This window comes from Gossypium hirsutum, chromosome A11 (assembly GCF_007990345.1).
Source record: "Gossypium hirsutum isolate 1008001.06 chromosome A11, Gossypium_hirsutum_v2.1, whole genome shotgun sequence".
NCBI classification, from domain to species: Eukaryota; Viridiplantae; Streptophyta; class Magnoliopsida; order Malvales; family Malvaceae; genus Gossypium; species Gossypium hirsutum.
In genome coordinates this window covers 10,002,399-10,020,360 of record NC_053434.1, presented here as the reverse complement: position 1 = coordinate 10,020,360, position 17,962 = coordinate 10,002,399, and the positions used below count along the sequence as shown (strand labels likewise).

At 36.1% G+C, this 17,962-nt stretch overlaps 1 protein-coding gene across 1 annotated transcript; it reads left to right on the top strand.

Moving 5' to 3' along the window:
• The first annotated feature begins 1,642 nt into the window (after nt 1–1,642).
• On the top strand, nt 1,643–3,038 carry LOC107923569 (uncharacterized). The gene is made up of 4 exons (XM_016853754.1): nt 1,643–1,819; nt 2,068–2,136; nt 2,863–2,906; nt 3,014–3,038. The coding sequence occupies exons 1-4, from the start codon at nt 1,643–1,645 to the stop codon at nt 3,036–3,038; spliced, it is 315 nt and encodes a 104-aa protein (XP_016709243.1).
• Nucleotides 3,039–17,962: the final 14,924 nt, after the last annotated feature.

The following is a 17,962-nucleotide window of genomic DNA, read 5'->3' as shown; positions in this document are numbered from 1 at the left end:
ATCTTAGACCTCAAAATAATCCTTACAGTAACACTTACAATGCAGGATGGAGGAACCACCCAAATTTCTCATGGGGAGGTCAAGGGAATCAAAAACCACAACCCCCTCTAGGTTTTCAACAACAACAACCTTATCAGCAAGAAAAGAAACCGAACCTTGAAGAGATGTTGGCAAAATTTATTTTGGTGTCAGAGACCCATTTTCAAAACACTGAGATGGCCTTAAAAAATCAGCAAGCGTCAATTCAAGGGCTTGAAAATCAAATTAGGTAGCTTGCTAAATTAGTTTCAGAAAGGCAAAAAATTTTTTTACCTAGTAACACTGAACCCAATCCAAAAGAGCATGTGAAAGTAGTTGCACTAAGGAATGGAAAAGTGTTAACTGAACCTGAAAAGAAGCTGCCATAGGAATCTGATAAGGAAAAGGACGAGGGAATAAAACCCAAAGTGAGCGAGACACTGGTACTTAAGGAATATAAACCACCAATCCTATATCTAGCAAAGTTGAAGAAAGACCGCATTGTTGCACAATTAGGTAAATTTCTTGAACTTTTTAAACAGTTGCATATTAGCTTACCTTTTGTTGAAGTTATTTCTCAGATGGCTACATATGCAAAATTTTTGAAAGAGCTATTAATAAATAAAATAAAGTTTGAAGAGCTATCTACTGTGGAACTCAACGAATAATGTTCAGCTATTCTTCAAAATAAACTACCAACCAAAATGAAATATCCAAGAAGTTCTACTATTTCCTGTTTAATTGGTAATTTAAATATTGAGAAAGCATTAGCTGATCTAGGTGCTAGCATTAATTTGATACCTTATAAAATGTTCACGCAGCTTGGTCTTGGGGAACGAAAACCTACTAGGATGAGTATTCAATTAGCTAACAGATCGGTTAAATATCCTAGGGATATTATTGAAGATGTGCTTGAAAAAGTAGATAAATTCATATTTCCTGTTGATTTTGTTGTGCTTGACATAGATGAGGACGTTGAGGTACCTTTAATTTTAGGTCACCCATTTTTAGCCACTGTTAGAGCTGTTATTGATGTGGGTGATGGTAAACTTGTGCTTAAGGTAGGTGACGAAGAAATTATTTCTAAAATCTATGATGTCATGAGATTTTCTAGAGAAAAAGATGATTCCTGTTATTTTTTTATTCTATTGATCATGTTATTCAAGATTCTTTACAAAAAATTGTTCATAAGGACACGTTGGAACTGTGTCTTGTTCAATGAGAGGATGTAGATAATGATAATACTGTGATAGGTAAGACAAAAGTTGATTTAGATTCTAATGAGTCTTCACTAGGACATCGGAGTTATAAGAGTATTGAGGTAAATGATGAATTGAAGTTAAAACCCTCTATTGAAGAACCTCCCAAATTGGAACTGAAGCAATTATCAAATCATTTAGAATATACGTTTCTTGGAAATAATTCCATATTACCAGTGATTATTGCGTCAGATTTACAGCCAAATGAGAAAGATAAGCTACTATAAGTATTGAAGGAGCATAAAAAAGCCATAGCTTGAAAGATTTCTGAAATTAGAGGGATCAGTCCTTTTTGCACCCATAAAATTTTAATGGAAGATGAATACAAGCCATGTGTGTAAGCTCAAAGACGATTGAATCCTAACATGAAAGAAGTCGTTAAGGCTGAGGTAATTAAACTTCTAGATGTTGGGGTTAGTTATCCCATTTCTAACAGTACTTGGGTAAGTTCTGTGTATGTTGTTCCTAAGAAGGGAGGCATGACTGTTGTAGCAAATGAGAAGAATGAGTTGATTCCAACAAGAACAGTCACAGGATGGAGAGTTTGCATTGACTATAGGAAGTTGAACGATGCCACAAGAAAAGATCACTTTCATTTGCCATTCATTGATCAAATGTTGGAAAGATTATCTGGACATATGTATTATTGTTTCCTAGATGGACTCTCTGGCTACTTCCAAATCTCGATAGCTCCGAGGACCAAGAAAAAATGACATTTACATGTCCATATGGTATGTTTTCTTACCAAAGAACGCCTTTTAGATTATGTAATGCTCTTGCTACTTTTCAGCGCTGCATGTTGGCCATTTTTGATGAACTCGTAGAAGATATTATGGAGGTTTTTATGGATGACTTCTCGGTATTCAGTAATTCTTCCCATCTTTGTCTTAAAATTTTAAAACAAGTCCTAATGAGATATGAGGAAATGAACCTTGTACTTAATTGGGAAAAATGTCACTTCATAGTTCGAGAAGGGATTGTGTTAGGTTATAAAATTTGTAGCAAAGGGATTGAGGTTGATGGAGTGAAAATTGAAACCATTGAAAAATTACCTCCCTTTAGTTTAGTTAAGGCTATTTGAAGCTTTTTAGGGCATGCTGGATTCTATAGAAGATTTATTAAAAAATTTTCTAAAATATCTAAGCCTTTAACGAACTTGTTAGAAAAAGATGTGCCTTTCGATTTTAGTCAGGAATGTTTAGAAGCATTTAATACTCTTAAAGAAAAATTAACTAATGCTCCGATTGTAGTTACACCTGATTAAAATTTACCCTTTGAACTAATGTGTGATACGAGTGATTTTGCAGTAGGTGCAGTTTTTAGACAGCGAAGAGATAAACATTTTCAGCAGATCTATTATGCTAGCAAAATATTGACAGCTACACAAGAAAACTACACTACTACAGAAAAAGAATTGCTAGATGTGGTTTTTGTATCCGATAAATTTAGGTCATATTTAATATTATCTAAAGTTGTCGTTTACACTGACCATTCGGCTCTTCATTATCTCCTCACTAAATCAGATACAAAACCTTGACTTATAATATGTATTTTATTATTGCAAGAATTCGATTTTGAAATCCAGGATAAGAAAGGAGCTGAAAATCTTGCAGCAGATCACCTTTCCAGGTTAGAGAATTCACATCTCTAGGAGCTTGATGAGAATGAGATGAATGACTCGTTTCCCGAGGAACAACTTTTGGTTATAACTGACTCAAAAGTTCCTTGGTTTGCAGATATTGTGAATTACCTAGCTGCTAGCGTCCTACCAAAAGGGTTGACACATCATCAAAAGAAACGATTCTTTGTCGATGTGAAAAATTATTTTTGGAAGGAACCTTTTTTTTCGTGTATGTGCAAATCAAGTAATTTAAAGATGTGTTACAAAATCAGAAGCGAGTAAGATCTTGAAACACTGCCACTTAGGACCAATAGAAAGACATTACAGTTGGAATAGGAGAACACATAAAACACTTGAATCAGGTTTTTATTGGCCCACACTATTCAAAGTGCAAATAGGTATGTTACTTCTTGTGATAGATGCCAGAGAACATGTAATATTTATAAACGTCATGAAATGCCTCAAACGTATATGCTCTCATGTGAAATATTTGATGTATGGGCATCGACTTTATAGGTCCATTCCCTAGCTCGTTTGGTAATAAATATATCTTAGTAATGATCGATTACATGTCAAAATGGGTAGAAGCTCAGGCTTTACCTACTAATGATGATAGAGTGGTAGTTAGATTTCTCAAGAAGCTCTTTTCTCGATTCGAAACACCTAGAACAATTATTAGTGATAATGGTATGCATTTTTGTAACGCTCAATTTGATAAAGTTCTTAAGAAGTATGGAGTCCATCTTAGGATAACTACCTCTTATCAACCTCAAACCAGTGGACAAGTTGAAGTCGCAAATCGAGAGCTTAAACACATCCTAGAGAAAACCGTAGAATCAAATAGGAAGGATTGGGCGATGAAAGTAGATGATGCTTTATGGGCCTATAGAACTACTTTTAAAACACCCATAGGAACATCTCCTTACAAACTTGTTTATGGAGAAAGTTGTCATTTACCATTTGAATTAGAGCACAAAGCATTCTGGGTTATAAAATTCCTAAACTATGATCTCAAACTTGTAGGTAAAAAGAGATTGATACAGCCGAACGAGTTAGACGAGTGGCGAGTGGATGCTTATGAGAACTCGCGATTATATAAAAAAGCGACAAAGTGACGCCATGATGCTCGTTTGAAGCAACCCAAACAATTTTTAGCTGGAGATTTTGTCCTTTTATATAATTCAAGGCTCTGTAATGCGATGCTCTAACCTCTGAGCTAAGCGGGCCCAAATAATAGAAATTTGGTATCCATAGGGATTTAGCAAACTATTAGATCTTATCTATTTACTATCTATTAGTTGTTCATAATTAATATGAATTATAAACTCGAATTTAGAAAAACTAGAATTTTTTTCTAATTTTTAATGCCATACTTAATATAAACTTAATATAAATATATAAATGGTCAGGTCCATTCGTAGTACAAATCGTTTTTCCCTACAATACGATAGAGGTAACTCATCTAGAATATGGTACATTCAAGGTAAACAATCATCAACTTAAACTTTATAGTGGTGAGGATTTTAGAAATGATAGAAAGGAGCTTTAGCTCCGCGAACCTTCGTAATCGTGTGTACAAGTAAGTCTAGCTTAAACTTTAAATAAGCACTTCTCGGGAGGCAACCCGAGTGTTAACACCGCTAATTTCCTTATTTTCATTTCATGGTATTTATCTAAAATTGACTAATAAAAAATGCAGGTTTTTGACCTACATGGCCTGGACACACTGGCGTGTCCTTAGTCGTGTGGCGTAACAGGTGTGCGATAGCGAGTTACACGGCCTGGCAATATGGCCATGTAACCCACATGGCCTGGACATGCTCAACTGAAACTTTCTCAGCCTCAAGAACAATCTTCTCAAAACCTCAATATGTTCTTTTTCTGTACGCGACTTGGCAATCATATCATTAACATATACCTCAATATCCTTATGCATCATATCGTGGAACAAGTTCACCATGGCCCTTTGGTACGTTGCCCCTGCGTTCTTTAATCTAAACGGCATTACTTTGTAGCAAAAAGTACCCCATAAGGTTATGAAGGCGGTTTTATCCATGTCCTCTAGATGCATCTTTATTTGATTGTATCCTGAGAAACTATCCATGAAGGAGAACAACGAATATCCTGCTGTGTTGTCCACCAAAGTGTCAATGTGTGGTAAAGGAAAATTATCCTTTGGGCTTGCTTTGTTCGGATCTCTGTAATCAACACACATTCGCAATTTCCCATCCTTCTTAGAAACAGGCACAATGTTAGCTACCCATTCAGAGTACTTCACTTCTTGCAAGAATTCTGCATCGAACTGCTTCTTGACTTCATCCTTTATTTTCAAAATGATATCTGGCCTCATTCTTCGTAACTTCTGTTGGACTGGCTTACAATCCTATCTTATCGAAAGTCAATATACCGCAATGTCGGTACTCATCCGGGCATATCCTGATATGAACAGGGGAAAATATCTTTGAACTCTCGAAGTAACTCAACCAGACCATGTCTTGTATCCTCGCTAATTAGGGTTCCGATTTTCAACTCTTTCCCTTCCTCTAGGGTTATATTCTCTATTGCCTCTTTCTCATGTGGCATGATTTGTTTCTCCTCTTGCTTTACCATTCTTAACAGATCGAGAGAAATGTCACAATCTTAACATCTTCAAAATCCTGAGGTTCCTCTAAACACATGTTTTGCTCGCCAGAGAAATTAGGAGCTGCAGTATCAGCATTCATATCATTGATATCTAGGGACCTGTGGGGGTATGAAAGAATATACAAAGAATAAATGAATCTAAGAATGATTGTTTATGTGCTATGAATAAAAGAATAAGAATTGCCAGAATTTAAAGGAATATTGGTTGATAAAAATGAAACAATACTCGTTTAAATTGATAAAAGTTATGTTTTATTTAAATAATTATAGATGAACATAGACCTTTTTCACAAACAAAATCTTACTACTCCTAGGGCCTAGAGTAACAAACATGTTTCGAGAATTACTCTGAAAAGTTTCTAAAGACTACAGGAAGGTCCTCCGCGGTCCAATTATTCAGAGAACTTCCCGATTCGTAAGGGCGAATGCCCTCAAGGTTTCCTTGCTCCGATCCTTCATTATGTACAGCATTAAGTTGATGACTTTCCTCTATCAGCAATCCTCCTGACCTAAAGGATTTGGATATAGGTGGGAATGTCATCGGTTCCCACTCCACTTCTCTTCCATTCAAACGCGCATTTCTTCTCGTTTGGCGCTTCTCTATTTCCTGCCTCTTGTGCTTGTGGTCTGGCTTGAAGCCCAAGCCAAAGCGGTCCTTCTTCTCAATCAGTTTTGGGATTTGAACCCCTCCTTGCAACTGTCTTCCTAGCCCTTTTCCCGGCAATGCTCCTTTCCCTATCATCATTTACAGGGCCATCCTCGTGGCTCTAGACATTTTGGGTACCGGCACCTCGCTTCCTTCCAAAATGAAGGTGGCATTAATGATTTCTAAAGAGCGAAAAGAACACTCGATAGCCTCTTCATTGGCCTCAACATAAGGGGCCTTGCTGGTGACTTCTGCTATGATATCCTCTTCCGCGTTAATGATTATTAAGCGTCCATCTGTCACTAACTTCAATTTTTGGTGCAATGAAGAGGGCACCGCTCCTGCTGAGTGTATCCATGGTCTCCCTAATAAACAATTGTAGGAGGGTTTGATATCCATCACTAGAAAATCAACTTCATACGTATTCGACCCAATCTCCAGAGGGATGTCAATTCGTCCCATTACTTTCCTTTCAGTTCGATCGAAGGCTTTTACCACGTTATGACATGTTTTCATATGTGAACTGTCAATGGGTAATCTGTTCAAGGTGAATAGCGACAGGACGTTAAAAGCAGACCCATTATCCACGAGTACACTTGGAAGTGTGTATCCTTTGCACCGAGTAGTGATGTGTAGGGCTTTGGTCGACCCTATGCCCCCAGGTGGAATTTCATCATCATTAAAATAGATGAAATTGTCAACACTGATATTGTTTACTAACCGGTCCAGCTTGTTAACGGATATGTCATGGGTGACATATGTTTCATTAAGCACTTTTAACAACGCATCTCGATGCACCTCAGAACTTAAGAGTAGGGTTAATACTGATATACGTGCCGGCTGCTTGCGCAACTGCTCTACCACGCCATACTCGCTATGTTTCAGGAATTTTAAAAAATCCTTAGCTTCTTCCTCCTTTACCGGCTCATTGATGGGTACTTCAGTCTCCTTTTCCTTTTCAGCCTCGGCATTTTTCGTCTTTGCGGGCTCCACTCTGATATTCCCCCCGTCATAACGTTTCCCACTTCGTGTATGGGAACCTTCATTTTGCGTGCCCCTGGCCACGCTAGCTATACTCTTCACCTCAGGTATTGTTATATTGCATTCATAGCTCCATGGCACCCTCTTGTCATCCTTGTAAGGGAAAGGATTGGGTTTATGAATGACTATTTTGGGCCTAGTTTGCGACCCCACCTCATTATTCCTTGGAAAGATAATAATAATTCTTGGTTGGCTGGTTCTTTTTCGTTCATTCCCCAGCACACATATTTGTCCTTCACAAGAACTACCCTCAGAAACCTGTAGTTCTTTGTTAACCATATGGCCTTGTACCATAGCCTTGAATTCTTTACGATTTTGGATCATATGACCCACCTCTCCATGGAATTCACAATGGTTCTCTATTCCTTCTCTTCCTTTTCTAGAGGTCAGCATACCTCTCTTCACCATCTCCTTCCATATTACTTTCATAGATGTCTTCACCTCAGCAATATCTTCCTTGACTTTTCCTTTCTTTGTTTCATCAATGGCATTCACTCCTTGATTACCATGATCCGGTAACGAATTTTCAGTATTAGGGGTACTATCAAATTTCACAACCCCCATTTTGATGAGCCTTTCCATGACCTTCTTGAACCCAGTGCAATTTTCAATTGAATGCCCCGATATTCCCGCGTGATATTCGCATTTAGCATTTGCATCATACCATTTGGGGTACGGTGGCTGCAGTGATTTTAAGTGAAACGGAGCAATGGCATGTGCATCGTATAAGCTTTGATAAAGCTCACGATATGTCACAGGGATAGGAGTGAATTGCATCCTCTCCGAATTCTGTCTTGTACCCGATTCCTGTCTTTGAGTACTTTGTTGCTCACCCATAGCTGCTTTAGGTTGTCCAACTGTGATTACCCTAGAGTTGAAACTGTTCATGTTGTTCACCTCATTGTCTTTTCTCCTTAGGGCCGATCTTTTAGCCACTTCCCCTTCGATTTTACCACCCCTCACAGAATTCTCAATCATCTCACCTGCCATAACTATATCCGCGAAACTTTTCTTGGTGCTTCCAATCATATGAGTAATGAATGGTGCCTTCAAAGTATTAATAAATAACATGGTGGTTTCCTTTTTCCAACAATGGTAGTTGTACTTGCATTGCCACCTCCCTCCATCGTTGTGCATATTGCCTAAACTTTCATTAGGCTTTTTCTCCATATTTTGAAGTGTGATCCTATCTGGCGTCATATCAGTCACATGGTTATACTGTTGCATGAAAGCTTGTGCGAAATCTCTCCATGAACTGATTCTTGCACGGATCAACTAATTGTACCACCTAGCCGCTGCTCCCACTAGGCTGTCCTGAAAACAATGGATCGATAGTTGATCGTTATTCACGTAACCAGTCATTCTTTTACAAAACATCATTATGTGTGCCTCTGGGAAAGTAGTCCCGTTGTACTTTTCAAACTCTGGCATCTTAAATTTATGAGGAAGCACCAAATCTGGAACCAAACTTAAGTCTTTGGCATCAATCCCATGATAATTGCCAGCACCTTTCAAAACCCTAAACTTCTCCTCTAACCACCTGCAACGATCTTCCAATTGTTTCGAGGATTCAGTGGCCATTCTTTCCTTATCCATTAAATCCAAATCAGGAGTAATAGGGTTGATCGAGCTATCACCTAAATTATTTCCCAACCCAGATAGGAAATTTACAGGGATTCCAGCATCCACTGGCCCATGTTGAGGCCTCACAGTGACAGTTGGCCTTCTAGGAGGTGCCTCGGTTTGCAGGGGCACATGAGGCAAAGTAAAACCCGGAGGAGGACCTTCATTCTCCTCTTCAGTGATCGCCATGGGAGCTTTTCCTTTATCAGTGGTTCTTAGCAGCTGAGCCATTTCAGCCATCATGTTTCTCTGAGCCTCTAGCATCTGCTCCCTCATTTTATTCTGCATTTTGGCCAACTGTTATTGCATTTGATCTTGCATGTCTTTTTGTAATTGCTCGAACCTTTGATCCATGCTCTTAGTTTTAGTATGAGTGCCGTAAGGATGTGTGATTTCCAGATTTTCTTTTCTACCATTTAAAGTAAACTTTAGCTAATCAGGGTCTTTCTATAACTTTGCATGCAAATGATATGATGAAATACTATGAGATGTAAATGCATGAATGCAAAAAGGATATCGATTCTGGTTCAACTTCATTTAGAAAATTTTATTTAGAAAAAGAATATCTTTACATATAAGAGGATTACAAATATGCTTTTGCCCTAAGGCCCAAAGCTTTAACTCTATCTAATAAAAGGGCTAACTCTCGTCCTACATCCGACGATGATGAATACATCAGACTCAATACATCAGCTTGAATTGCTAAGTCTTGCACATGTTCGGCGACCTCTCGAATCTGGGCTATGGCCTCACCAATGACATGATCCCTTTCTCTGACCTGTCCCCTTGCCTGATGAAGCTCTCCCTTCAAATAGTCCTCCTGCGCCTCGAGCTGCTCAACTCGAAGTTCATCGTCATGCAATACCATTTTCAAATCCTCAACTTTGCTTTTTAGCTCCTTTAACTCGACCGTAGAGTTATGGTTTTGGTGCCAATGTAGGGATCTTCCAAGCTCAGTTACCCTAGTCTTCAACCCTTTATTTTCTTCTTCTAATGCCAAATTCTGTACCTGCATCTCTTGGAACTTCCTCTCCCAATATTCGGCCCTAGCCTTTTCCTCTTAGACCTCCTTCTGCAACTGATCTGAAGATCCTCCTACTCTCGCCCTTCTTAAGGATAATTGTGCCCTTTTGTAATGTTCCTTTAGATCATCTCGATCTTCTTCAATCTTCCTATTTTCTTTTCTCTCTTTCTTGAGCTCCATCTTTTGAACATCGACGTCCAAACTCAAGTACATCTTTTCCTCTTTGAGCTTTGCTATCCTCTTCTCGAACTCCAAGTTCTTTCTCTCGAACTCCTATTTCATAATTTCTGACTCTGAGGGCCTTACTTGCAGATATTCTTCCATCGGTCGAGCTTCTTCTACACTTGGCTTAGGGATATTATCGTTAACCCTTCTGCCTCTCCATTCAATGTATTCTGGTGTGGTTGCAGGACTAATAGCTACTCCTTTCAACCGACAAGTCTTTTTCCAAGCTCTAGAAACTTCACTAACCTTCCTCTTGTAATCGGCTCCTCTATATACGAACTCACTTTGAGCCAACCCCTGAGTCGCTGGTACAAACTGTCTCAATCCATGCTGCCTCAGCATGAGCAAATGAGCATAACCAATGGCACCCCAAATTTCCAGTAGGGGTACCCAATCAAAACTGCCACATCGATAAAGAACCTCACCAGGCATAATCTACGGAGCCCTCCACTCGACATCTTTCGACTGAAGGTTCTGAAGTAGCGTTATCCAATTCTCTTCTTGAACATCAACTCTCCTAGTTGAAGCTGTTATATCTTTCAACGGTGAATAGTCCTCAAAGAAAACCCGACAAACCACCCTATCTATTAACTGAAAATGACTGTAGAACCAAGCCAAAAGCAACTGAGCACACCCTATAAACCTGCCAGCACCAGCCCTCCTACAAGCACCTAAAGATCTGAATGTTTCCGCCAAAATTGCAGGGACAGAAGTGACCTTTTTACTGAGTCGATGAAAAAGATCCGTGGTTGCCTCATCCACATATCCCAAAGCCCTAGGGAAAACCATCAATCCATACAAACTCAAGGCAAAAACATCTACCTTCTTCGTCTCATCAGGGTGTGTCAGAATCAAATCTTTCAAAGTGTCCCACGAAATGCACTTACACCCACCCTTTTCCTTAATTCGGGCCGTGGTCCACTGCTCGCTCATCCCCGTAATAATCATCAATTTCTTCCAAAAGGTAAGGACACAAGCAGCTCGAGAATAGATCCTATCATTCTGAAATCTGGGACAACGGAGCAAGGCCGTGCACTCCTCCACAGTAGGTACCATGTCTACTTCCCCAAAAGTGAAGCAATTGTACGCCGGGTTCCAAAACTGAGCAAGGACTCGGAATAAGTGCTCGTCTATCTGAACATCAAGTAAGTAAGGTAAGTCTCCATAATTACCATAGAATAACTGCTTGGTCTCTTTGTCCCACTGATCCCAAATTTCCTTAAGCTCTTGGAGATTATTCTGTGTGACACTAATACGAGTATAATCTGATAACTCAGACACATATCCCATAGTTATACTGTCCCCCTTTTCTAGTTGAGTTTGCTCAGACCATCTATGGACGTTAGCATTGCCCTCCACTCTATCAAGAAGTCCGTTCTCCAAAATAAAACTTCCTAACTTAGAAACTGACCGTGAATCGATACCTTTGTAAATGCAAAATGACATGCGAACAAAAGAAAAGAAATAGTTAGTATCACATGATATCAATAAATCTCAACGATAATTTATAAGGGTAATATCTAAAGTATAATTCTAACTAGGTTGAGCTCTTACGGTTTTTCTATATGAGGTTTTAGTTCTAAAGTTGAGGTACCTGAACCAGCAGATTCCTCGATCCTCACCCATTATAGGCTCATTTGAATCGAGTTCAGTTCAGGGGAATACATTTCCCTATGGCTACACGGAGATGAAAATCTCACGAAACCATAGGTACGGATGTATCCCGAAAGTGATCCACTATCCTGCACGGAGGCGAAAACCTCACGAAGGCGTAGTTTCTCACTCTCACTTAAGGGTGTGACCACAACGGTCATGCAAATGCAATGTGTATCAGAATATATAACAAATGCAATAATACAAACACATGTAATGCAAAGAGGATTGAATTTTAAAATTTTTCAAATTTTCGACATTAAGACAAAAGGTAATCAATTATATGGCTTGACTCTCTTATTAGTCCCCAGTGGAGCGCCAAGCTGTCGAGACCATTTTTAAATCGAGTTTTGTAAAATGGGAATCAATTTTAAAAAAATGAAAACGGGAGTCACCACAAATCTTTTTAGGTGTGATTGGATCACCTTTAAAACATTTTGTTTTAAAATCATTAGTTCTGGTCCATGAAATAAAAGAACGGGTTCGGGAGTCGGTTACGTACGAGGAAGGATTAGCACCCTCGTAACGCCCAAAAAAAATTGGTACCTAATTGATTATCAAATGTCTTTAATGTCGGAAATTTAAAGAAATTTAAGATGTAATCCTCTTTAAAATACTTTGATTCTGAAAATTTGGGTTCACTCGTATCAAAACATTGACACTAAGTTAACCTTTTGGAAATCCCTATCTCGAAACGTCAAATCGTCACATCCAATAAGTTAGGACACAACGCTTTGAAATTCTAAGACAATTGCTTGTATTTTGAAAATCTTAAAAACTTAGAATGGTACTTGACTATTTGAACTCAATGAGAAAAGTCGCAACCCAATAAGTTAGGGCACTACTTTTCTCGAAGCTTCCAAACACCGAGCATTGCCTTTTTATTTTTATTTTTTGAAAAGTTTGAAGTCTCATTTTTTAAATCAATGCATGAAGGTACATATTAATATAACATATGAGATAACATGTTACAATGATAGGAAAGTAAGAGCATAACGGCATAAATATCATACACTAATAAACATATGACAATTTTTTAAATAAGAAAAATATACATAAAACGGAATACATATTAAAGAAGAAATAGGTAAAATCCCTAAACATATAATTCAACATATATTTAATCACATAAATGATGCATGATATACAATATATCAATGTACATAAAAAAATAATATGCATTTGAACATAAAATATAAAAGTCTAAGATATTACATAACATATAACATAACAAAAATACATTAATACTAAAGTAAAAATAAATATTGTATAATAATAAAAAAAACAAAAGTTTAAAAAAATATGTGTATAATACAAACAAATAATAAAATGTGATATTTAATAATATAATAAAAAATAATTATAAGAATAATAATTACATAAAAAAAATATAAAAGATATTGGTTTAGTAAAATAATGTATAGAATATGAAATATGTAAAAGTATTTATATTTATAATGAAATAATTATAATATATAAATATAAGTTTAAAATGAATAATTAATAATGAAATCTACGTATTATACAAATTATAATATTATAATATCTTCAAAATGTGTAATAATAGAATATAAATAAAATAATTATTAACATATAAATAAAAAATAAATATATAATACAAGTTTAAAACCTTTAATGATAATAATATATAGATAAAAATGGATAATAATATAAAAATGACATAATAATATATAATATAATTATAATGTATAATATAAAGGTATATATATATAAATAATATATAATATAATTAATAAATATATAATATAATAATATATAAATAATAATGTAAAATAATAATAATTTATGAAAAATAATACATAATAAATAATAAATTAATTATATAACATAAAAAATAAGGTTAAAAAAAATAAAACAAATAACAATGTAAAATATATATATAATAATAATGATAAATATATAGGGTTAGATTTGAAATTCAATAAAATTATAGGGCAAATTTAAAAGAAATAACATTGGATTAAGGTTTTAATTGAAACGCGCGAAAAACGAAAGGGACTCATTGGGCAAAATACCCTATTCCCAAAACGTCAGCGCTTTAATTCTGTGTTTAAAAAAAGGTCAGGGATCATATAGAAATCAAAATAAAAATAATGGGCAAAAATTAAAAATTGCAATAAACTTAATTTGACAGATAAAAAGACAAAAGGACTAAAGGGACAATTATCCCATTTTCTTAAAACACGCGGACCCTCCGGGTCGGATCGGGTCGGATCTTAGGCCCTATATAAGTTAAATTTTGATTTTAAAATTCATTTCTAACACCCTTTTTAAAAAAAAAAACAAAAAACTCTGAAACCCCCTTTCCGTCCTCTGGCCTGAGTTCCAACAACGACCGATGACCATCGTTCACGCGCCTCACGCGCCATCGTACATGGTGGTCGGAGGTTCTAAATTTCTCCCCTTTCCAGGCAAATCACAGGTATAATTTCTCCTCTTTATTTTTAAAAGTATTTTCCTGTATTACAACTCAAAAATGAACTGTTTTCTCTTTGCTTTTTTAAAATCTGTTTCTGGATCGTTTGTTGTATTAAAAATACATGTATGTATATAATAAAAAAGAAAGAAAATAATAGAGAATAAAAATAGTAAAACCTTTGAATCTGCTGTTTTCGTAATGAACCTCTGTATTTTTTATTACTTCTTTATGTGTATTTTTCAGAACGTAACTTTTACAAGTGAAAGGAAAGGCTTTATAGCCTTGGTCCCTTACATATTATGGGAAAGAAATCTTAGATTTCTTTCCATTCTATGTCTTCTGTATCTTTGACTGATATATTATGATTTTCTTGCCATTTCTGCTTTGTTTTTTTTCGCGTATCTGCTGTTTGTTTCCTTTTCTCGCAGGTATCATCGAGGAATCCGGTAGTGACTGTGCTGGTGTGGATTCGTGCGCTAATCACGGAGGCAGAGTTACGGCGCTGATGGAGGGCAGCTGAAACAATGGGAGTTGAAGAGGCGCAACCCTTAGGCTGATTGCGGCGCGAACCCTAGCTAGGGTTTCTCTGCTACTGAAAATAAGTTAGGCTAATTGGGCCAATTAAATATTGGGCTAGTTTAGTATATTTGGCGTAGGGTATAGCTGGGTATGGTTGTTTGGGTCAAGGGTGTAAACGGGCTTAGCTGAATTGTTTCGGTTTTGGGCCTACGGTTTGGGCTTTGTAACATGGACTGTTTAAATAAACAAACATTTATTTATTTATTTATTGTGTTTCTGTTTTGGTTTTAAGGCCCGGTCAAATTTGGGCTATTACAACTGTTACTGAATAAATGACTGTTACTAAATAATCGACTGTTACTAAACAATTGATCGTTACTGAATGATATTGGATAAAAGTGAATAATATTATTGTTGAAATGACTTGTGAATAAATCATGGAAAGCTATATAGGTTAAGTCAAAGTTAGAACGTGGAATCAACATTCCAGGCCGATCCCGAATTCAATGAGGTAAAGCGTGTTAATAGTTGGTAATGGCATGTACCTAGGATATTTTACGTGTGTGTATTTTGAATTGTCAATGTATTGATGAAATATTTTGAATTAGGTTTGGTAATGGCATATAATAGGATTTGGCTTAATTGGTATAAATTTGAATTATTTGATAATTTGTTAAATTTGTGATAAGTGTAAATAATTATTTTAATTAATAACCGTAAATGAACTGTACTGACTGGTAATGCCCCGTAATCCTGTTTCGGAGACGGATAAGGGTTAGGAAGTGTTACAACGCTTATTCTTATGGAGCATGGCGGACGGGCATATATTTGATTTGGCATACTTCATCGCTCTAGCCTTTTGCCATCAGACTGACCGCCATAGGAAGGGCCTCATCTGTCTCGGCCCTTACGTAACTCGCCTCGCTTGACACTTCGGTCTCCTCGACACACTGGAGCAGTTCTCTACACTCACACTTGTCAGCCAGATGTCCCACAGGGCATCTCGAGCATGATACACATGAGGATGATCGAGCGGAGTCGTGGAGTAGATCTTCCTCAGTACAGATTGATTCATTCTGAAATGAACCCAAGGACTTTACTGATGATGTTCCTCCTTATCACGAGGACCCACCACAGCCTCCACCTTTGAGTCACCGACCTGTTCATTCGGTTGCTAGCTTCCGAAGAGTATCCACTGAGGAGTTCACTAGCTTCCGTCAGTACTGCGTTCAGAGGTTCGACAGTATTGACACGACATTGTAGCAGATTTGTCAGCATTTCCATATTACTCCTCCAGCGCTGACAACTCACGATGCTGATGCATCTGACAATGAGGACTATTGAGTCCATTTATCACTTATTTTTATTTTATTTTATTTTATTTTATTTTTATTTTTAGTTTTAGTTTTATTTCTATTTTTATGTTTATGGTTATTTTTTAGACTTATTTTGATTTTATATTTTGAACTGTATTTTTAATTATTATGGTTGTTTATAATCGAGTAACCCTTTAATCTTCTTCAGCATTGTGTTTATTTTCTTATCAATTGCTCGGAATCATGTCCTACATCTATATTTATCTACAATTCCACTTTTCACTATTCTGGGCATTTCATCCAATATTCAGGGCAGTTTCAATTCTCTTCCTCTCTTATGATATTTTTTGTTTCTACTGTGTTTATCTATTTTTTTACATTGAGGACAATGTACATCTTAAGTGTGGAGAGGTTATTTCTATGATCATTAGGAAATCCCTGAATTATGTCTTGTGTTCCAGTAATTTTCTCATGTTACTATTAGAATGAATTCTTATCGATTTGTGATTTTTATTGATATGTTTTAGATTAAATTCATAGGTAATTTTGCATTGATTGTTTAAAATTTAAGGCATCAGAGAATCAAGCTTGATGAGTCTATTTTCAGAATTAAAAATTGCTAGGTTGTTTCCCTAAATTGAGGTATTACCTTGAAGTTTGAAATTTGCAAGTTTGATATCACAAACCATAATTTTTGTGAGATTTTGAGCCTTTAGAGCATACACTTTTCTTGCTCACTTTATCATCTCAGTATATCAAATCACAGGTGTACTTACCTCTCTTTCACTAGAATTTTATACTGAACCACTCTAAGCCTAATAAACCGTTTCTTAATATACCCTTAATTTTAACTCATAACTCATTCTTTTTGATTCATTGAGAATTTTTCCTATTTTATTGACTCCCTTTTTTGTCAAGATGTGATTTGGTTAATTGTCTAACTATGTTCTTTTATTCAGTTATTAAATTATCTCTTATTGTCTTTGATATAAAAAAATGATGAAAAAAATATTTATATTCATTTACATTTTTATTTATTGATTATTTCGTAGTTCTATGTCAATTGACCTTGAATATAATTATTCAACATTAGTTATTTTTCTAGTTAGGTAATTTATTAGTTCAATCTCGACTCAAACCTTTTTTTTCAACCTTTATCCATACCTTCAACCCAAGCCCCATTATAACCCTTTAAAAACCTTTTGATTTGTGTATCATCTCATTTTATAGTGGTGGAGATTTGAGTTTCATGCAAGCCTATGTGATGACTTTTCACATTTGACTTTTGAGTGCTTATTTTTTAACCTTAAACACCTTGAGTTATTTGAGTAAATCTTGAGTGAGGATGTCAATTCTTGTCAAGTTTTATATTGAAGGTAATTACTTAGATAAGGGGAAATACATATATTTTCATACTTTTAAATTGTGTGACTTGGATTGTTTGAATCTTTAGTGCTCTTTTAGTTGAATTATCAATGTATGATTATTTGTGAATTATGACAAAACATTATTAATGAGAATTATGAATTGAAAAAGTTTAATTTTAATTGTGAGTTGAGGATTTTGTTTAAGGACAATCAAATGCTTAAGTGTGGGGATATTTGATAAACCATAAAAGTAACATGTTTTAATCCCATGCTTAGCGTATTTTTGGTTGATTTATTATTTAATTTAGTGAATTTGATACTCCTAATCCATTAATTTCATGTTTTATAATTAAGAGAGCATAGGGGAACAAGAGGAGCTAAAAACGGGCCAAAATCAGACAGAACGGGCTATTTTAAGGATCCACATGGCCAAGCCTTTTCCTACACGGGCTGGCCACACGCCCATGTGCCAGCCCATGTCGATTTCGAACCCTGTTTCCTTAATACGCGAAAAAAGCCAATTTTTAGTGTTTTTGAGCGTTCTAAAGTTTATAAATACATACTAGA

Bases quoted from the DNA above. Each gene is read 5' to 3' on its own strand.
- LOC107923569 (XM_016853754.1), top strand. From the start codon at position 1,643: ATGAAAGAAGTCGTTAAGGCTGAGGTAATTAAACTTCTAGATGTTGGG. The intron at 1,820-2,067 runs GTTTGCATTGAC...GCTACTTTTCAG, and splicing joins GAACAGTCACAGGATGGAGA to CGCTGCATGTTGGCCATTTT. The intron at 2,907-3,013 runs GTTAGAGAATTC...CTTGGTTTGCAG, and splicing joins GCAGCAGATCACCTTTCCAG to ATATTGTGAATTACCTAGCT.